Below are 23828 nucleotides of genomic sequence, written 5' to 3'. Positions count from 1 at the left end.
AGCCTACTGTTTAGTCATTTACATAAAAAAGGATGAGTTTATAAAATAGAATGTGGTGGATAAAATTTTAATAATTTTATTAAAAAAGACTAAGCAATTTCACAAAAGCTTTCAGGAATATCTTGACCCATCTAATATAATCATGCTAATCAAATTAGAGAAAATAAAGATATAATTTCAAATATACGTAACACACAAATATTAGAAGGAACAATAAATTTAAATTTCTTATTCTAGAAAAAAACATAATAAAAATACAATTAATGAATGAATTAATGTTGAACTATGATGACTTTATTACTGACAATAAATTTAATTAAAATTTTTCAAATTCAGATTTAAAAATATATTTAAATTAAAACACTAATTAAGATAGCAGCAGAATAAACTTATTTTATATCAGTTACTGAGATGATGAACATGGCTGTCTCTTTTAATTTTGTAGATATGTTTTTTAACATATTTTATTAAAAATAATAACAACATAATAATAAATAAATAAATAATAATAAACATGAATAATAACAATAATTATAATAAAGAAAAATAATAATAATTTTATGTTATGAATAAAATAATGTTATTATGAATAAAATGATGCGTATATAACATTATGACATTATAAAACAGCAATCAAGAAATGTATAAAGATTGTTTTTTATAAAGATTGTACGTAGTGAATTTGACATTTGAATTTTAAAAAAAAGCAGAAATACCGGTTAGTATATTTTATTTACGTTTAAATGTGGAAATCAATTTTTATTTCATTGTTATGACCTTACCTAACTCGCTAAGTAATAACAATTACGTTCAGTTTACTTGTATATTACTATATTACAAAAATTATCAGTAAATGATATTCGTCTAGACGTCTCATCGACTGGCAGCTGTCCGTTTCCAATGTTCAGTAACTGTCGTGAGAATACCTCAGCTGATGGATCATTCTGCAACTGGACACGCATATTCGTAGTCAACTGCAATCTACGTAAGTGTCGCCACAGTGTTGAATATTTCAGGCAAGCATTTATTTCGTCTGCTGGTGTCGATCGAGAAATTACAGGCAATGTTTGCCTAAAATCTCCTGCGAGCAATATCAAAGCATTCCCGACTGGTTGAACGTTTCCACGCAAATCTCATAACGATCTATCAAAAGCTTTAAACGATTTTTTTATGTGCTATCGTACATTCATCCCAAACAATGAGTTTAAAATTTTTTAATACTTTTTCCATACAGAATGCTTTGGAAATATTGCACGTGGGCGTCTCGATGATTTGCATGTTTAATGGCAACTTCAGAGCTGAATGTGCAGTCCTTCCACCTGGTAACATTGTCGCAGCTATTCCAGACGAAGCAAGAGATAAGGCTATGTCATTTTGTGATCGAACCGTTGCTAGAATCAATCTAATGAGGAATGTTTTCCCAGTTCCTCCTGGCGCATCGAAAAAGAAGGTCCCCCCCAACTCCGTCATTTATCATTTGCATTATGCGATCATAAATGCCTTTCTGTTCACGCGTTAATTTGGGAATGTTTGATTGGAGATATAACTGAAGACTACAAATGTTGTAACTCTATTCACGGCGTAAATCCACATCAAATGAAGCAATCGCAGCTCGGGTGGTTGCTGGCATTCCCAATTGACTAAGAACTTTATTTGCATTAGCTAAGCACTTCAATATCATATCGTCTTCAATATTTATCAATGCTTCGTTGTAAATGCCTTCTGTAAATTCAGACAAAAGTGAATATTTAACCTAACAAAGGATCTTTTGGTCATTATGTAGGAATATTATTTTCTGTGTATTTGGTTATTTCGACTTTTTTTGTTTGCATAGTAAGTCTATCTGGGCTATAAGAAAGTTGGGTGTTCTAATTCATTTACTGTAAGTCATCCTTCTTGGTGGCTTTTCTTTTTGTTTTGGTAATTTTTTTTTAATAAAATACAGATGTTTTAGCTGTTAAATATAATTCAAAGAAATTTGGTCGTTGTGTTTGACAGCGGCCATCTTGCATTGATCTGGTTTTCCTTTGTTTACATTTCCAAATTAAAAATAGATAGATAGATTTATTAAAAATAGACGAAAACAATCTTTGATGCGGGTTATATATCGTGCTAAAATTTGAGCTCAATCGGTGCAGAACATTTTGAGTTTTTGAAGCTTACACAAACGAACTTAACATTTGTATATATATAGATTTCAGCATGACTGATTTATAATCATTCACATAATGTTAAATATTTTAAGGAAATATCTTTCATTAAAAACTTTAAAAAATATATGTATAATCTCAAGTAAACCATTTAGGATAAATAATTATCAAACAATTAAAAAAACAAAAATATAAAATTTGTAACTAGTTTCGGCGTGACGTCTGTACGTACGTACGTCTACCGTTAAAGCTCATCAGGGCTTTGAAGAGGGGGTCGGTGTGGCGACCGGATTTTGACCGCCACAAGGCGGAAGGCTTCCCATGCGGGGCGGGGGTTGGCATGCACTTACGTAAGTGCGAATGTATGTATCTCGCATTCTTGGTTCTTCTTGTTTTCTTAGGTTCAAATAGAAGTTTGAAAATTCCTTTTATGGTAATAAATACAAGGAGGTGAAGAAAGGTTTACTGGTTAATGGTGGGGAGGATTAAATAGATTAACTATAATGTTATCCTGACTGAGACCATTTAGAAATCCGTTTTAAGGATAATATTCAGTATATTTTTTTGCAACTGTATGTATGTATAGCTGTGTACATTATACAAACATATTTTTGCAGCAGTACATACAGACACAACGATATGTTTAAAGTTATATTTTTATAAATATTGATCTACGTGATTTATATTTATGGGTCCAAAACTATGATAGATACTCTTATCATAGTTTTTTTATCTTGCAGCTTTATTCTAGATCTACAAGGCAGGTCAAAGATATTTATAGAATTTCATCTGGAAATATACATAAATTAAATGCCAATTTAATAGACACGTAAGAATTCGTCATCTCAAAAAAAAATATTTATAAGATAAATAATAAATATAATAACAGACTGTAAAATAATCTGAATCGTGTTCAGCAGACTTTAAAACGTAAAGAAGGCTTATTTATAGCAGTTGATCAGCATCAAACGAATCGTATCTCTTAAAATAATTTATTCTTAAGAAAGTAGAAGGAAATGTAAAAATAAAATTGCGCCCAGTGGAAGTAAAAGCTGAAAATGTATCCAAAACCCCCGTTTATTGGCTCTAACCCCGGTTTCAATAAACCGATTGCTTGAAAATCAATCCAGTCGGTTTATATCACTCCATCAAGTTTCATCGAAATCGGTTAAGTTTTGCGTCCGGTAGAGCGGACGAAAATTCTTATACATAAACATGAGCGGGAGCAGTAGCGATTTTCAAATTCTTTGGAAATCTGCTGAAAATAGATGTGAATAAAATATATATTAACTATTATTTAAATATAAATTCATAGGATAATGTTAAGATAAATACATTTTATTTAAAAAAATATTACAAAGTAATCCGCAGTACAGTAGCCACTTTTTAAAATTAATTTTACCACATATTTATGTACACACATGGAAGATTATTTATTACTGGTTTTCTTAATAAAGCGCCTGATGGACACATTTAATACAGTCCATTACTATATCATTATTCATCCATCCTTTTCTTATACTCGAATAACAATATCGTATTGAAATTTAATATAAAGGTTTATTCTGTATAACTTACCAATAACTTTATTTGAAATTGGTTATTGATATCTGAAAAAAACATTTTTTTTTTTAGTACACAAAAAGACCTTAAATTAATTAGTATCGTTTTTATAACCCGGTCCCACACATAAGAATTTGGCTTTCTATAAACCCCTCTTCCATGAAAATCGATAACTTTTTCTCAATATGCTAATTGCTCAAGACATGTGGCATAAAATAAAGAACTTGTGATACATGATAATTAATATTAAATTTTTATGCACAAAAGCCATTGTAAATATCGTCAGTACATGATGAAATGCGGTTAAAAAGGAATACAGACTGTTAAATCTTGTAAGCAACACTCTCTTTCAAGTTACATTTTATTTTATAAAGAATAGTAAGCCTGGCTTTAGCTAGTAGGCACCTCAGCCAATGATTTGACTTCTTAGGTAGGAAAGAATCTTCAACAATTCTACAGACTTAGAAAAAAAAGAAAAAAGTTCATGATGTCAATGAGCTCTGTCAAAGAAGTGGTAGAATCAAATTTCAGGGGCTCATCAAGAAAGAATAAAAAATATATAAAAAGGGGAGATAAGGGAATAGGTATGATCACACTATAGAGGATTAGCCTGGTCAGAGTGGTTTATAATTTTGCCCAAGTTTCATGGAGAATTCATAGAGTTTTTCCGAAAACTTTCTGGGACCAATTATTCAGCTCCTTCTTCAAAAAAACTACTGTCATTAGTTGTCATTCATTTAAAAAATTATCTTTCAGAGTTGATTAAATCAACTGAAATTAAACTTTATTAGTAAAGAAATACTAACCTTAGATTTATGGTATATAACATGATTTAAAATAATATTTAATACAACATCAGTATGTTATAAAAATATTAATAATTATAATTTAATTTTTCATAATATTAATTATTATAAAAATAATTGTAATTAGTTATTGATTATTATTAAAGTTGCATATATAAATAAAGTAATACCTCAGAAACAAATTTATGAACTAAAGTAAAAACAATATAAATCTCAATTTATAATTATCTGTGTGCCAAAAAATATAATGTTGTATGTTTTGTGTGTGTGTGTCTGTTGCATTTTAACTGATTGCCTTGAAAATGGTTATACTGATTTTTCTTTTTCATAATTTATTTCATTCTAGATAAAATATTGTTACGTTAAATAAATACATAACCGACTTTAAATAATTAAAAATGGATAATGATTTTGAAATTTAATTCATTTAAAATATTCAAATCAATTTTTTAATCATTTGATCTTAAAGAATATATTACTTCATGTGCAGTAAGTACTTTTTGAACTATTAACTTTTTCAAGAAGAGGACTTTTTAACCAAGCTTTACCACAATGACCAAACAATAGTAGTCCATAGGAGTAGTACGATTGGCTCAAAAATTTCTTTATTTTCACGTGATAATTTAGATAATTTATTTTCACGTGACTTGAATGTTAACCCCAATCGCAGGTAGAAACAAACAGCCTCAAAAACGTTTTAAAACTGTCCAAACACTGTTTCCCTGTACAAGGATTGTACAAAAATCTAATAATCGTTAAGAAGCCTTCTAGCTTTTTAGCCAAACTTCCATTTCTTCAGAAAATTTAATCTAATTTAAAAGTGAGCATTATTTAAAAATTTTAACTGTTTTTTTTGTTACTGCATTTTATCATAGTGTTGAAAGAAATTAATTTTTTTTCTTCTGAAATTTGTACCAAAAAACAAGAACCTGTAAGATAAAAGAGAGTGTTAGAAATGACACACTTGAGAAGTACATTATATTACATTTTACTGAATTGTAAATGAATAATATGAAAACTGATGATATACATGCTATTAAAAAAATAAGAACACAGGTCCCCCTTCTCGAAGAATATTTTTTTTGTACTGGTAAACGAGTAAATTTCTGAAGAGAGTTGTTTTTACCACCCAGCTGTATAAATAAATTTAACTAATCAAAAACAATTGCTTAAACATCCTTGTGAATATAGCTGAAATTTTAAGTCAATAATAAATTGAAAAGTTTCAAAAATTTGTAAAAATCTTTTTTTTTGTATAACATATATTTATATATGTTTAAGATTAAATGAAATACAAACCACCAAAATATAATAAATACTAGTTAAGTCAAACTCACTACATTAATTCCAAAAACCTATCTAAGTAGAATCCCACCTCTTCATTTGTTATCAAACTCTATAATCACATTAAAACATATTTATCTATAAAAAAAATGCATTAAATAATATAAATATGCAAAATCTACTGTCCAGTATTGAAACTATATAATTTACATAACTGGAATAATTCATCTATAATAAATTTCAAAATTTTCAAAAACGATACAATTTTGATAAATTCACAAAATTATAAATAAACACAGTGGTCAATATGTTGATGTGATGAAAATTTGGTGTGATGAAAATTTCAATTTTCAAAAAAAAAAATATATATATACACACTGTTCACAATGCCTCAATTTGAACAGCTTTCTAAATTTGCGCAATGCCTCAATTGGTACAGCAACCAACTAGCGATAAATTTTACATTAAAGGTTCCAATCCTTGTATGAGCTTGGAATTTTCATCTTTGGAATTTTATTTTTTTACTTCTCCAAAAATAAAAAAATGATCCATCTAGCTCCTCCTCTAACCATATTTTCCTACATTCCAGATACTGTCCTTCTTACAGTGTTTAATGAGTAATGATATTTTTACAAAAGAGTTCAGGGCACTGAGGAAAGATTAAGTATCACAAACTAGATGAGAGAGGAAAGTTGAAATTCTTCCAGGCTGACTTATTGTTGAGGTATAAGTCCCAAGAATCTATGCTAGTATAATTCTTACTCTTACTTTTTTCTTTTAGTATGAATCTAAATTTCTCCAAAATAATTTATTTTGTGTAATGTAAGTGACAACTTTTTACAAAAAGCAAATTAAGATAATTCCACTACACATTTACAACATTCTTTTCTATATAAAATTCAAATGAAACAATTAAATTAAAGTAGTTCTATAATTTATAAGCATTCATCATGGATTATTTTACAACTTGACTTTCTTCAGCATACCAGAGGTGAGTGAAAATAGATTCAGAAAAAGTATGTTAATAGTGGATCACTGTTAAGCCTTTCTGGGACATTTCTAATGTCATTATGAAAATTATCAGTTCATTATTAGACATGTATTAATAATAACATATTATCAAGGTATTTTTAGATTCTAAATGTTTGCTTTTATTCAACAATAAAATCTTTCTTGGTTACTAGCAGTAACAGGAAATTTCTTTTTATATAATTGTCTGCATAAGAAAATATTTGCCAGGTGATCAGTCCTTAAATTATAAGAAATCATTAAAATCTCTAATAAAATACAGGCTAATAAAAATGGTCCAAATCAAATCTATTGCACTTTGCCCAGCAGACCAACTAACAAGTAGTATTTTAATTTATTTTTTTGTTGTAGTTCAGAAATGCCATTTACGCACTCCCCATATATGGGGGAGTGTCAGACTCGCACGGGTTCGACTAGATATTATTAAGAGCCTATGTGTACCCGCACCCTACCGACTAACTATAAGTAACGACGGTATTGTGGACTGAGTGGCTGATCAGTTGGACCCTGCTCTGGCGATCATACCTGAAGGGCTTATGGAGGTACTGTGTGATGAGTTTAGTCGAGGCGGACGACCTGAGGGGCCGGCAAAGAGAAGAGTCCACTGGGGGACTGATGAGTTTGCTACCAGGAGAGCAGCTACAATTGCTGCTAGAAGGAAACTTCAGAGAGCAACGAGGAGAGCTTCCAATGATGTAGATGAGTTACTTGTTGCACACCTACAAGCAAGAGAGTCCCTTTGTGCGGCCATTAAGGAGGCCAAGGCGAAAGTCTGAGCGGAGCTGGTAGCAGATGTGGACGTTAATTGGTGGGGGGGTGCATATAAAATTGTTATGAACAAGTTTGACACACCCATCCTTACTCTATCGTGAGACACAACACTTCGGGTTGTCAAGGAGCTGTTCCCAGTAGTTGAAGCTCTGTGGAATGAGATAGCCCCGGAGCATGAGCAATTCTCCATTGAGGAGCTGAGACTGGCGGCCAAGAGAATTAATTAGTGCAGATAATAGTCCGGGGTGGAACGAGGTCCCTGGATCTCTCGTTAAATTACTCCAACAGTAAACTTATTTTCATTATCAATGAATTTTAAATATAAATTTCAGTTTACTGTTTGTTATGCTATTTTATTGTTTTACAGATGTTGCATGAGACATTCAATTCAGATGATGAACGTTTGAGAGCTGCTGTTGAGAATATGCTGGTTACCGATTTCTCCTACTCCGATTCCCCTTCCAATTGGGAGCCTCCTTCATCCATATTGGATGAAACACCTCGATTGGGGGACCGGTTAACAACGACTTATCAACCGCTCTCACCTCAATACAGTCCATCTCCTCCTCGGGCGTGGAGAAGATTGGATTTTGATTCTGATAATAGAGAAGGAAAACAAGCATTATCAGATGCTACGGCTGCTAAGGCAAAAACTCTTCAGATGAGGAGAAGATTGGAAATGGATTTTGAATCTGACAGACGTGAATCCTTGAGCTACTGACGACGGTTAGAATGGAATACTAAATGCGTTAACTGAGCAGGTAGAAACAGAACAAGCATTAACAGATGCTGTGGCTGCCCAGACAGAAGAATCTGTTCGAGATAAATCCTTACAATCCTCGAAAATGAAGCATTATCCTCAATTTGACTGAGTTTCATTGCGCCTCACATGAGAATCTTTAATTCAAGAAGCACTTGTAATATGCTTCAAAAATCGCTTCCTACGGTTTTCGGAAAACAGTTCACGCCAACTGGGGGCTTAGTTATAAAACCATGCGTGTTCTATACAAGAGGTTTTGAAAAGCTGTAAAGCTGTATCCTGTCTCTGTCTGGGCTAATCAAATGAGGTACAAATATTATTAAAACATTTTTCTGAGAGCTCAGCGTCTCCTGTTGTTATCAGTGATTGGTATCTGTAGAAGAGTCGCTCGAGAGAGAGTCCTTGTTATTTTTGGTATTGATGCCAAGAAAATAAGCCAACTTACCTCTTGGCGCATAGAATAGAATATATGGGCACACAGAAATAGAATACCAAGGTTTCCATTATGCAGGTCAAGTGGATTGAATCGTTCGATAGCCGTTACACGAACGGTACTTTTCCTGATGTGAAAAGTATGCAGGCAGGATGCTTGGTGTATTTCCGCCAAACGGCATATTACACATATTTTTTCTGGACATGGTGCCTTTTGAGATATATTGGCCAGATTTGGTTTGACTAATTTACGCTTGTGTCCGGATGTAGGACGATTATGATGTGCACCATGTCTTACATGTCAGTCCCAGGTACGAAGCTGAATGTACCAAAGCAGTTAGAGAACTTGCAAGGATCAATTCTGGTTTTGATCTGTAAGTTAATTTGGAAGCCATAAAGAATGGAACATAATTGCTGACTTCCTGAGATTCTTAGCCCTGCAGAGGATGGCTGATGGGAGTTTAATGCTGTTATGGATATAACACCATAAACCCTTGGGTCCCTGGTTAGGGACCCCTGGGTGCTTTTCGTTAAGATAGCCATTTTATCATTGAGTTTCAGTTAAATGAGATATTGACTGTAAAGATGAGAATGGATGTGTAGTGATCCGCGATACCAGCTGAAGTACTTGGGACGCGGTGGGTCGTACTTCACCCACCGCATGTCTGTACTAAAGATGTGCCTCAAGGCACAACCGTACAAGGTTTTGACGTCCATGTACATCAGATATTTGATTGTTTGATGGGGATCGTACGCGCCACCGATGTATCGGTTGTTGGATACCCCATATTTGTTTACACAGATCTAAATACTACAGCGGAAGTCATTTTCAAGCACCACAGTGGATGCCATAATCTGTTTTCATTTGTCACACTCTTTTCATTTGTCCGTAGTCTTCTTCAATTATATCCGACCGTCTGTAACAGTTGTAATACTTCTTTTTTGGGGGAGAGAAGTCTCTTCCAGTGTTTCCTAGAAGGTCATATACTCATACGGATAGACTCCTTTTCGAGTAATCAAAAGGAAATTTGCTTCAACAAAAACTTTTCTGGTTATGTTGAATTTATCGGCGAGAAGGGTTTATACCAGATAATCTAAATTTTGGGGTTGAAACAACATGTCGACATCGGTTTTAAGAAACTCTTGAAGTCTGCGTAACAGAATATAACTCGTAACATATGATGGTAGTTATTGAATTCCAGTACCTGCCGTCTTCTTGCAGTTCGTAGAGAACGACTTGTGTAGGAGGATTACTGCTACACCTTTCTAGGTGATCCGTCATATTTCTCGCGCAGTCCTTATTTATTATCATGAGTTCGGCCTTGCACGTACTTGCACACAATCGACCATATAGAACATTAATCCTTACATTGACGACGGCGCATTTATTTCTGATGTTTTCGATTTACCCCTTAATCGATTCTAGAAGCGGCCAGATGAATTTGTTTGCTTCGTTATCGTTCATGTAGTAATAAGTGGTCAGGTTCAGTTGAACGCTTTTCGATCGGCGCTAATCGTCCAACCTGATCGATCGCGTCCAGTTTTATCCTCTTGTAACAGGTTTTGATGTTATACTTAAAAAATCCAGACGAACACTCGTGTGTCGATATCCAAATCTGGAAACACAAAATTGATCATAGATGATTACTTGTATAGCTTTCGATATGAATAGGCGTAAATCGTTTAGTCTCGGAGTGGTTATCAGAAGATGAAAAATGCAGATGAACCCTTGTGTGACTTAGTCTTTCGGATTCCAAACAGTTCCACAGATATTATCCATGTATTTTTCTTTTAATTTCAGTCATACAGTACTCAAAACCAGAAATTTCTTATAAATAAAATGTAAACTTGATATTTACTTTATATCCCATAAAAATTCACTTCTGAAAGGAAATGTTCACTGAAGGAGATATTCACCAATACAAGTTGAAATGTATTACGTTTTTATTTTTTTATACAAATACAAAATGTTTTCATAATACAGAATATTTTCTAATAATAGAAGAAGGTAATAATTAAAAAAGTTCTTTTTACACTAACTACTGGCTAGAAGCTATGAGCAATAATAATATTTTACTTTAAAATCTCTGTATTGAATGAAAATTAATACAAATACACTGGAGTTTTTAGTCATGAACATTTTCATCGTGTTTATGACAAGAATTGTCATCAAATATAAACATCCCACCACTTAAAGAAATATATTGAACTGGTAAATCAGCCTCATATTTATTTAAATACTTTTTAACAATATATATAATTAACACTAGTAATGAAGTTAGGATTATTTTTTTCATTTTCATAACATATGAATGTGCTGCTGCACTTTCTATACGATAATCGTAAATTAAAGCTACTATTGTTGAACCAAAGCTTATAGTAGAACGAAACGTAATCCATGTAAAGCACCCAAGTACAAAAATTAATAATATTAATAACAGGTAATGAGACAAATATAACCTAAAAAAAAACACAAAAGAAGAAAGTTATTGAAAATCATAAAATTGTGCATTAATTATTATTAGTATATATTTTTTTTTAATAAGCAGAGGATCACTGCCTCTTACACAGGTATGCTTTAAAATATTCGTGACCTGTAAGGAGCTGTGTCAACTTTATGTTTGCTGTCCAGCTGAGGTCCAGGATCAGTCTTTAGGTCCATCTGCCTTTCATTGACTGGTCCCATCTCTCTTGCTAAATGCAGATATTTATTAGGTATTGCTAATAGTTAATGATGTTAAAGAACAATTTAGATTCAGAGTAACAGTACAAGGTGAAAAGATAAAGATGCTATGATTTGCTGATGATATAGTAATTCTAGCCAAGAGTAAAAAGGATTTAGAAGAAACAATGAATGGCATGGATGAAGTCCTACGCAAGAACTATCGCATGAAAATAAACAAGAACAAAACGAAAGTAATGAAATGTAGTAGAAATAACAAAGATGGACCACTGAATGTGAAAATAGGAGGAGAAAAGATTATGGAGGTAGAAGAATTTTGTTATTTGGGAAGTAGAATTAATAAAGATGGTCGAAGCAGGAGCGATATAAAATACCAAATAGTACAGGCAAAATGAGCCTTCAGTCAGAAATATAATTTGTTTACATCTAAAATTAATTTAAATGTCAGGAAAAGATTTTTGAAAATATATGTTTGGAGTGTCGCTTTATATGAAAGTTAAACTTGGACGATCGTAGTATCTGAGAAGAAAAGATTAGAAGCTTTTGAAATGTAGTGCTATAGGAGAATGTTAAAAATCAGACGTGTGGATAAAGTGACAAATGAAGAGGTGTTGCGGCAAATAGATAAAGAAAGAAGCATTTGGAAAAATATAGCTAAACGAAGAGACAGACTTATAGGCCACTTATTAAGGCATCCTGGAATAGTCGCTTTAATATTGGAGAGACACGTAGAAGGAAAAAATTGTGTAGGCAGGTCACGTTTGGAATATGTTAAACAAATTGTTAGGGATGTAGGATGTAGCGGGTATACCGAAATGAAACGACAAGCACCAGATAAGGAATCTTGGAGAGCTGCATCAAATCAGTCAAATGACTGAAAACAAAAAAAAAATAATACTTAGAAATTGCAAATGGCTGAACGACATGAAAATAATATTTACAATACACACAAGCTTTTTCTAAGTTTAAAATTAATAACTAAAAGTTTTCATCTTTTTAGATGTAATGTCAGTAATAGGTTGATATTAAGCTAACATAACAACTTTTTACATAGATTATAAATGAATTTATTATTTTTAATAAAATAATATGATTAATTAATTACCTATATTACCATTAATTAATTTTTTTTTAGAATTACTTTTAACTAATTCTTTAGAATAACAATGAGAAAATAAAAAATATTTGTTTGTGAGAAGAAATGTCTAAAATAAAATAGCAAGAGTAAATGTAAAAACTTCACAGAGAAATCAAATTACCTGACAAATTGTGAGGGATAATTCCTCCACAATTAATACTGATATCAGATGAGACTATTTTTAGATCAGTTCTATGGATTTAAACAAGAATAAGGCAGCAGATTAGATGAAAATTTGTTAATAATTTTCTATGATATTTACATAGAGTGCAATGAATGGATACTCAGAATAGCAGCTATTATTAGAAATAATTTATTATTTATGAATCTATTATTAGATTGAATAAGTACTGACAAATTTCAAATAAACTATAAGAATTACCACACTATCTACCATTTGACACAAGGAAATATTAATCAATATATACTTTAGTGGAATGTGTACCAGTTAAGTCTAGTTAGGTTCAGGAAGATCACAGATGCGTGGAAGACAGTTTTGAGTACTAGATTTCTTAAAATGCACCCCAAAAAAAGGAATAAGCTTACATAATTGCTACTCACTTCAATTGCATATATCAAGAAAGAATTTGATAATGTCCAATAGAATGAAATGTTTAAGATTCAGTTGAGGTACAGCTAATGAATAATTATACTTAATTTGAAGAGAGATGGATGTGGTAATAATACCAGGAGAAAAATTACATATTCTAATTCTGAAAGTAAAATGACAATAATATCTCTGGCCTTGATTCTTCTTAACTTGTACTTGGAGGAAATGATAAAAAGCAATTTAAAAATATGTGGCAAAAAATAAGGTCTTTGCTGATGAAATAGTTGCTCTAACACGGAAATAAAAAATAATAGAAAGAAATTATAACTGGTTTGACTCGTTAGGAGGGAAGTTCAGTTTTAAAAAAGCAAAAGCAAAAGTGTAACTACTGGTTAATGATCATAAATTCATAGTAAGAGATAATGTAGCAGAAATACGAGAATATTTTTTTAAATAATAAAATCACAAAGAAATGGGAAAGTAATGATATTAAAAAAGGACATCTGCAAAAAGAAGCATTTATGTAGAAAATAAGTCTGCTAGTACCAAATATGAATCTAGGAATTGGTCAGAAAAGAACTAAAACCTTACAGAAATTTGTGCCCCAAGAAAATAATAAAAATTAGGCAGGCTCATAAAATGCAATTTGAACAGGTTAAAAAGGGTTGTAGCAGTATCTTGTAAAATGGAATATTAGATCAGTAGGTTTAATGGAAAGCGATCAAAATTTGGTTAGTGATATTGTGTAGAGGATAAAAATTGTATAGGAAGGTAAAGATTAGAGTAAATTCATTGATCATCAAGGGAAAATTAATTGCACTTTAAAAATAAAAATTAATAACTTACTCTCAAAGCTGTAATTGTTTAGAAGTAGTATTATTTGAAAGCATAATAAAATTTTTTTAACGATATCATATGATGAAGAATATTATAAATATTTTTGAGATTAGCACTGATAAGGATTAGCACAGAAGCATAAGAATAGAGAATACTATCTAATGTAATGCCAAAAAAAAGAAAATTTAGGACAACTAACCACTTTGCCCTTTTCTTTGCAGCTGGAACAGTTGATAAATCATCTTTTAATAAATACTGTCTTATTCCTCTCATATAATTATAAAAATATTCTTCCCAATTAATATCTTCAACATTAAATGGAAATATTTCTTTATCTTTTTGATCTAATGATTTCCATAGATCTTGAGTATTCTTGTTAGAAAAATCCCATTGTCTTTTACAGAAATATGATAGTAACTCTGAAAGTTTATCAACTTTCTGTATCATTTTTACCATTCTGAAAACATATCAATAAAAATGAAATTAGTAAAGATTGACATTTTTAACATGGTTTTTTGTCATTAAATATTCACCAAAACTACTATAAATATAAGTAGTTAATATTTCTATGTATATTAGTACTTAATTTAATGTTTTATCTCAGAATTATTTGCAAAATAATGTTATAATTTAAAATAAATTAAGTGTGTACTTAATTTAAGATAATAGAAATTGTCATTAAAAATTTATTGGATTAAACTTAATCGCTCATCACGTTCTTCAGCTAATCACCTCATTCTCTGATTTTTCTACAACTTCTATTAATAGAGAATGATTAATTGAATTGAGTTACAGTACATTTCTAAAGACTGACAGCAAAGTGATGTAATTACTAAATTTCATAAATTCAAAAAAGAAAAAATATTTAAATGTTATAAAAATTATTCATGAAGTTGATTAAATTATTTATGTAAGTTGAGCAATTCATAAACTTACCCTTGGCAAATAAACATAAAACATACCTAGTTTTATTTACACAACTAAGTATAAACACAAAAAGTTTGTGTCTTTCTTTGAATAGTATAGGTATTAATTAAACTTTAAAATTATCATTTTAACTCCAGCATTTTGCTACCTCTGGGACAGTCATAAAAACTCGCATGAGGGCTTTTCTTAAGTGGATAATGTAATATTTAAAAAAGTCTAATCAAGCAATAAACCCTGGCCAGTCTTGGCTCTAATTTTATATGATAAATTATCATTAAAAACAAAATCTTACCTTTTTTCTTTACCAAATAATTGTGCGAGGGTATCTATGAGTAATGCTGGTAGATAATGCAAAAAGAATTTTAAAATGTTCAGTTTTACTTTGTTCTTTTCAAAAAGCAAAATGGGTAATGTATATGCAAAAATTGAAATTGCCCAGAATTTTTGGCCAAGTACTCTGAAATTAAGCCATGTTACTGGATTTTGTGTGCCTGAAACCATATTGTATACCGGTGGATCTTCAATGCTGTCCTTGTTTCTTCTGTAACAAATTTTTTTTTTATTTTATTACAATATAAGAAAATAGTAAAAGTAGTTTTTTAGATAAAAAAATATCTCATCATTATTGCAATAACCTCTTCAGCTTCACCTCTCAATTCACAACTTCTGCAATTGTAGGAAGTAGTGAACATGAAGATTCAAGTTCCAGCTGCAGCCACACAATTCAGCTAACAAATATATATCACATATCATCCCTCACATGCTTTAAAATGTAAACATAAAGGCACTGTAATGAACAACAGAACACCTTTTTACCTCATATTAAATTATACTAAACTTTAAAATTTAAGTCATCTTAAAGGAGAATCAGCTATGTTCTTGCTGAATATCCTTTTTAAATTATACAGGGAATGTAAGTGTAGCTAATAGTAGGTAAAAGATTAGGTAATTTAATAACATCTTATGTAAATGCATTTGTTAATAGTACGTGAAAAAACTTTTCTCTTATGAAATGTTAAGGTTCAGTTTTTGACCAGATTTTGTTCTCATATTGTTCAAAAATTCATAACAATATATTTTCATTTACAGCAACAATAATGCATAATGGATAATTTTAGCCCAAGTGAAAATATTTTACTGGCAACCTTGAGAAAAAACCATGAAAATAGAACATCATTCTGAAATAACTTTACATTTATGTCAAAACAAATATATTGTAGCACCTTCTCATTTGACTTCTAAAAAAACTGTTTTTGGAGAATTATAAGTTCTGAAGTTTGACTCTATACCAGATTTTATTCTCTAGGTACTATACAATGATTTACTGCAGAAAAGTAGGAAATGGTAAATATTATACAATTCAATGCCAAATGATAAGATTTAAATTGAAATAGTATAAAAGTAATAGAGCAAGAGTAATAGTGAAATAGTTAAATTAATTTTTCTTTCTGGGTTACATTTTTTCTGTTTTTAAGAAATGTAAATATTTTTCACCTTTTTTTAGGATCTTGTTTTCTGTAGTAATTAGTTCTAAACCTGACATAATTTAATAGACTGTGTCTAATAGACTGTGATTTTGTAAAATGAGAGAATAACTGACTCTTAAAGCATTTTTCATTCTGATTTCAAGTATGAAATCAGATTTATTTTATCAGCCTTAGTTCTTTTGTGACTACCATTCTTATTTTCAGATAGTATCATTAACGAACTTCATAAGCATAGCATTTTGTAAACATATTTTATTATAATATTTATCAGCGAAATAGCTTTTGTTTGTTTATTACAGTCTCTTAAATGTTGTCACATTGATTTGTTAGGCATTACTCATCATGTTTATTATTTACAAAATAACAATCATGTTTATCAAAATGAACAAGAATGTCACTCATTCTTCCTATATACATATCGTCCACTCATTAAATATTTCTTCATTATTATATTTACTTATTAACTGTCATGCAGACTAGAGAAATATTTTTAATTCTCATTGTTCTTATGTGTATAACATTCAGTTTTGTAACTAGCTTTCGTATTTGAGGGTATATATTGTTCAGCAGAGTGAGTGTATGTTTATTAAACTGGTGTGTTTATAAAGTGTTTCTTTTTAAACATTAGTAGTTATTGTAATGTATTAACAGTGGCTCGCAGTTTCATTAATCATCCAAACAATTTCTGTTACATCTGTGGTGAGGTAACATTGAATTCTCACAAAAGAAATATAACTCCACTGATAAAAAAGTCATATGAACTGTATTTTGGATGTAAATTAGGTGATCAGGATAATTCTTTGGTTCCCCATACTTGCTGTGCTTGTTGAGTAACAGTGTTGACTGGTTGGATAAGTGGATCTCATCACATGCCATTTGCAATTGCAATGGTTTGGAGAGAACTGACGGATCACACCACAGATTGTTATTTTTGTGTAATAAAGATATCTGGATAACAGTTAAAACTAGACATACTGTTAAATACCCTGATATTCCCTCTGCCATGCGGCCAGTGCAACATAGCCAAAACCTTCCAATTCCAGTACCACCAAAAACACGGACTTAGATGAAGATGAAAATGTCGAATCTTGTGCTGACTTAACAGACGATGAAGAAAGAGATCCAAACTTTTAGAAAATAGATATACTGAATCCCATTTAATTAATCAGTCAGAATTAAATGATCTGATTTGTGACCTAAATGATCAAAGATCAAGCAGAAATACTGGCATCAAGACTGAAAGGATGGCATCTTTTACAACCAAACACTAAAATAAGTGCTTTCCATGACAGACAGTCAGAATTTGAATATCTCTTTTCTCAGTATGAAAACTTAGTATAATGTAATGATGTCTTTACTAGAAGTTTTGGGTCATATGCACCATCCTGACAAATGGTGACTTTTTATTGACTCATCAAAGCTTAGTTTAAAAGTTATTCTACTTCACATTGGAAATAAATATTTATCAATACCATTAGCGTATATTGTTCAGTTGAAGGAGTCTTATGAAAATTTGAAACTTGTATTGAGAAACAGTATGAGAAATATTTATAGCACATTTGTGGAGATCTGAAAGTAATAGTGCTTTTACTTGCACTGCAACTTGAATACATTAAGTTCTGTTGCTTTTTGTCAAGTGGGACAGCAGGAAAAACCATTACGTAAAACAGCAATGGCCAAAGACAAAGGTACTGAGTGTATGAGAGAAGAACGTTTTTAGTCAGGATAAAACCAGGAAAAGTATATCTTTGCCACTACACACTAAGCAAGTTTATTCAAACATTTTGTTAAAGCAGTGGATCGTAATGGTGCAGGGTTTTAGTTTATAAAAAACAAATTCCCTAATAAAAGCGATGCTAAAATAAAAGAAGGTATATTCGTTGGACCACACATAAAAAAACTAATGAGTAATCCGGCATTTGAAGAATGTTTGAATGACTTGGTGGTTGCTGCATGGAAATCATTCAAAATGTGGTAAGCAATTTGGAAACCATAAGGCCAGTAACTACAGAGAACTTGTAAGTGAACTCCTTCAAAACTACAAAGAACTTGGGTGTATCATGTCACTCAATGTCCATTACTTACATTCACATTTGGATTTTTTCCTTAACAATCTCTACGCTATCAGTGATGAACATGAAGAACATTTTCACCAGGAGATATCTACAATGGAAACATGATACCAGGGAAAATGTTACCCAAAAAGTTTAGCTGACTACTTTTGGAATCTAAAGAGTGATCTATCTACAGAAAATTACACCATAAAATCCAAAAGAAATAGATTTTAGGTGAGTATAAAATGCATGTAATGTATTGTCATATTATGTTCAGCACACATTTTTTGTTTCAACAGAAATTACAGTTACAAAAAACTGAGCCCAATAGAAAAAATCTATTAACATATATGAAATTAGCTTAAAAAATACTATAAGAATCAGCCATTCACTGTCAATTAACAAACAAAAAATTTAATTTTGTTGACCATCCTGACCCCATAGGGAAAGTCCTCTATGCAGTTTCGGTCGCCATGACATTCCTTCCGTACCTAACCCTTATGAGCTTTACCGGAGATCATCTTCAGAACCCCAGCAAAACACATCTCTCAGCCTTGTTCTTGCCTTAGTCAGGATGCCATCGATACAAATACCACCTGTGATATTCCCATCAGTACACTATTAGGAAATGAATTCTAAAATAAAACACATCTGAAGGAAGAAGGAACTGAAATTAAAAACACAACTACCTACCTGATAGTTTAGAAGATGAGTTCAACACGTAACCAGTGCCATCATACACTCAGAAAGTATGGATTTTGTTGTCTTGTGTAGATTATATTAAAAGACCCAGAGTGTAAAATGTTTTATGAAGCCACAACAAACAGTTGTGATTGAAAGGGAGTTACACCTGAAACGTGAAATACTACAAAACTGAAGGAATGTGACTTTTAGAGCATATTACTTTAGTGGTAATTATTCTGAATTGGTAGCCAATTGTAAGTCTTGCTATGATAGATTTGTGCTAAAAGACTCAAAAGAGTAGGAATACACAAAATGATTTTAGTCTGAGACCTACTCTGAACAAAATTTAAATATAAAATAGAATCTATGACTAAAACTACTTGTATTTTTAAGATATTGAGACTGTTTTAGAAAGGTGATTAAATTTAAGGTACATTTAACTTTATTTGTACAATAATGCATTCGTTACCCATGAATTTTGAACACATGGTTTTAATTAACACAAATTGTAAAAAAATAAATTTTCAGAAATATGTTCATTAGATTGTGTCCGTTAAAATGTGGACTACCAGTTGATTACCACTCTGATAACTAAAGATGAAATTAGCCCCAAAACAAAAAAAAATATAAATAAATTCCCTATTATATATAATTAGCACCAATATTTCTAGGTAAAAACTAAAGATTAATTTTCCTGGTTGAGTCAAAGAAGAGATTGATAGCAATTAAAACAAGATGTATAAAGTGAATAGTGCAGAAAATAACTGATATGAAGATCTGAAAACCACAATTAAAATAGTAGTTAGAGAAAATGCCACACTAATTGATAGACACAATTCAAACAAAGTAAACCCTCAGAAGACATCCTGCATATTTGCAGCATAATACCTATATTAAGAAATGTCTTGTGTATGCCAGAAAAAACTGTAATTTCTGAATAAATTTGAACCAATATTACATTTACAATCATATAACTGTTATACTAAATGAACAGACATAATGAAAATGTAATAAAGTCTTTGAACACATGCCATTTCACAGTTGTCTTTCTGACTCAAAAAGATGCCAACAACAACTTTAACTTCATTTACCACTTTAGTTCATTTATCACTGGTATAGCTACAAAAATAAAGTGTATTTAGAAAAAAGATTTGATATAAACAATAAAAGACTTAAAAATTAACATCTGATTCACTTTATCATTAAAATTATTTCATGCATTATTTTTTATTAAAATTTTAAACTCACCTGCAATTTAAATTCCATACTGAAGCAATTATTATGTTAGCTACCATATCGACTGGAATTAAATCAGATATAACATAAGGATCACATTCTAGTACCCTTAAAAGTCCAGCTGTACATCCAATAACAGCTCCAGAAGGACCATACAAATTGTCAACCCAACCTGGGGTAGGTTCTTTACTTGAACCTGTGACTGAAAAATATAAAATAAAAACTGGTTATTGAACTAAATTTTTCATTCCATGAACAGATTTTATTTTTCTCTTTATTCAGTTGTTTTCAATAGTTGTTTGTAGACTAATTTCAATTAAGCACTATTCCACAGATGACATACTTATGTCTAATGATTATTGCTTAAATTTAAACATATCAAATTCAGTTAAGCAGGTCAGAAGGACAACAAACAGACTGTTTATCTATTATATAACAGCATAGTAACCCACAATACAGACATAAATTTCTTTTATTGTTCATTTATAATGCACCAGTATTCAATCATTGAATAATTTGAAAATAATGTCATTATTTATAAAAATTAAGATTCTTAAAATCTTAGGTATGTGAGCAGATATTCTGATTTCTGGAAGATTAATTTTACTTTGAATAATTTACATGTAGTATAACTGATTCGCCCTACTTCTGTTAATAGTTGCTGTAATAAATTTAATACTGTCAATATTTTAGATATTAGTTATCATAAATAAAAATACTTCTCTAAATAATGCTCCAGTTTTCATAGACTGCATTATTATTGTTTTCATAAATACATCATGCTAAGCATATATGAACAAATCATTTGTTTTGTTTCAAGCTAAACAATACATACTGAAAATAATTATCACACACACCTAATAGAACTTGATATACAACTTTCGCTAACCAAACTTTTGCTGATCATCTCATAGACACAAATTACAGATCTACCAATATTGGAAACTTTTAGATATTCCATAAATACAGAAAAAGGCCCAGATTTCAGCCCAATCAAACATTATGAAATATTAAAAAATTTATAGTAATATGGTATAAAATAAAGTGCCTCAAATCCAACTCTCCACACTATTACAACTCAAATACAATACATTTTTTGTACCACGTTTTAAATATTTTTTGGTTTAACTCAAAAATACCGGCTGATATCACAGGTAAGAATAGAAAAAAATTACTAAAGTTGGCCACAATAATGCTTAAAAATATCTGAAAGCATTTTTTTTTTTTAATTCTATTTAATTAATTTAGTTTAATTTATCTTTTAAAAAAAGGTAATAATTTAAAAAATCTTTGTTGGGCAATCTCCTTTATTGCTTAGTAATGTATGCTAAAAAAAAGGAAATATCTTAAAAATTCTTGGCTTACTGCATCTCTCTAGTACTGGTTAAACTTATCATTGCAGTTAAGAGTTATACAGTGGAGAGGTAACAATATAATTGAGCTGTTGTGCTGTGACTAGATTTTGGGTTGTTCAAAGCATGTCTTTATTTCCACTTTTCCTCTGTTTATTGAGCTTATACCGCAATTTATTTTATAATTTCTGGTCTCAGGTCAATATTTTTGGGCATTGAAAATAATTGAGCCTCAATTCATCAAAGATCAACAGTAATATATGTATACAAATTTAAATAATAGTAATTAAATCTTTAATGGATTTGAACCTGGGTTAAGCAACATTACATAACAATTCATAGGCTATGTTAATCATCCATACGCTAATCATCCACTCATCCAGCAACTGATTCATTAGTAACAAGCAGCTGCGATTCGTTAATAAGCTGTTGGTATTCTGAAGTAGAATGAGAAATTTATTTTAATTTTATGAACTGTATTAATTATTTTTTATTAATTTATACAGAAGGTTCCAGGGACAAAATACTTACTTATACTGGGCCTTACAATGATGACAGGAAGCCCTTTACCATACTGTTTGAAAAGACTTTCAGCAACCCTCTTTGTATATATGTATGTATTAGGACAATCCTCTAACAGTCTGAAAAAACAAGTATAGTTTTAAATTAAGGCACTTTTAAACACATTTTATTTGAAGATCTGAACAGATACAACATTCATGGATGAAGTATATAGAAAAAGAAACAGATTTTAACTGATTGATTTATTTGTTAATTACCTGCTATAATTAGTAATAATAAATATTTAATTACACTTAGAAATGCGAAGAATGAAACAAGCACTTAGAAATTCAAACTCTTGGTAAATGATGTAATAATAAATTTAATAAAAACAAAATAAGAAGAGTAAAGGTTAATAATAATAACTAATGAAATTTATTAAATTATTATAAGATAATGAAATAATTTAATAAAAATATAATATTATACATGCTCAACCAGAGTACTGAATTAATATAACAAGGAGCATGAAAAGAAGTAATAATTAAAAATATATTAAATTAAGCTGACACATTAATTTTTTATGATCAGTAATTACTGATCATCACTTAATAAGCATTTCTTGTTACTTACATCATTAATAAGACTATTTTTTTTTTTTATGTACTGTCATACAGAATGTAAAACAGTCACTAAAAATGGAATTAATAGTAATACGAACTTTCCAAGACACAGACATACAGTTGGGTGCCTTTGGAACATACAAACCACAGTAAAATAAAGTTATAACAATCATCCATGATAATAATTGCAATCAGTTTGCTTGACTAAACAAAACATATGCTCGCTAAAGTTATCACAGATATGAATTTTGTTCCGATTTCATGCTAGTAATATATACATTCCATCTGATTCAAATAACTACCATGTTGTACAGAAAATTGACATACTAAGGAATGAATCAAGTTGATATCATTGCAATAAAATGATTGATCCTGTTTATATGCCTAACTAATCTGGCGTGTTTTACCTCCGGGTCCGCACTCAAGCAATTCATTCCGCAGAGGATGAGATGAATGTTTTGTAGCGTGTGTGAAAAATGCCATGCCTGACCGGGATTCGAACCCAGGACCTCCGGGTATGCCTAACTAATCTGGCAGCAAGAGACATAACTAGAAATCATATGACAAGGGTACTTAAACTGCATAAATCAAAGTTTTACAATTGAATGAAAACTAACAGTTAGAAGTTCTTTTTGATATCTATAAGGAAAATGATGAAATTGGCATTAGAAAATGTCACACAAAAAGAGAAAAACCTTGATTCCAATTCTTAAAAGGAAAATCTCGAACAACTGTTTTATATTATTAAAAAAAATTTATAATATTAATAAATCCGTAACCTCAGCAGAAAAACTTAATCTTATCAAACTAAATTCCAAGTATTAATACTGTCTGTTCATTATTAAATGTGCATTCATGTTAACACATTAAAGATATGATGTTACCAAGGAGTCAGGAATGGATATATGCATATATATTGTTTTACTGAAATTAATCTTTTTAAAGTTCATATTATTCTTCT

The 23828-nt window shown here is 30.6% G+C and overlaps 1 protein-coding gene across 2 annotated transcripts in view; it reads right to left on the bottom strand.

Annotated features, from left to right (window-relative positions):
* Window positions 1–3521: 3521 nt before the first annotated feature.
* The window catches only part of LOC142331194 (fatty acyl-CoA reductase wat-like), a 40757-nt gene continuing 20450 nt past the window's right edge, over window positions 3522–23828 (bottom strand). The window contains exons 4-8 of one of the 2 annotated variants that reach the window (XM_075376931.1): window positions 22275–22384; window positions 20404–20593; window positions 15223–15471; window positions 14203–14460; window positions 3522–3760 (exon numbers count right to left, since the gene is read on the bottom strand). In XM_075376931.1, coding sequence (XP_075233046.1) covers window position 3760; window positions 14203–14460; window positions 15223–15471; window positions 20404–20593; window positions 22275–22384 — 808 coding nt within the window. In that variant the 3' untranslated portion in view covers window positions 3522–3759. Of the gene's footprint in view, window positions 3761–10811; window positions 11256–14202; window positions 14461–15222; window positions 15472–20403; window positions 20594–22274; window positions 22385–23828 lie in introns of those variants that run through there. The other variant, XM_075376930.1, reaches the window with a different exon arrangement.

The sequence above is a fragment of the Lycorma delicatula genome, chromosome 10 (assembly GCF_047948215.1).
Source record: "Lycorma delicatula isolate Av1 chromosome 10, ASM4794821v1, whole genome shotgun sequence".
NCBI classification, from domain to species: domain Eukaryota; kingdom Metazoa; phylum Arthropoda; class Insecta; order Hemiptera; family Fulgoridae; genus Lycorma; species Lycorma delicatula.
This window is presented reverse-complemented; position numbering and strand designations above follow the sequence as displayed.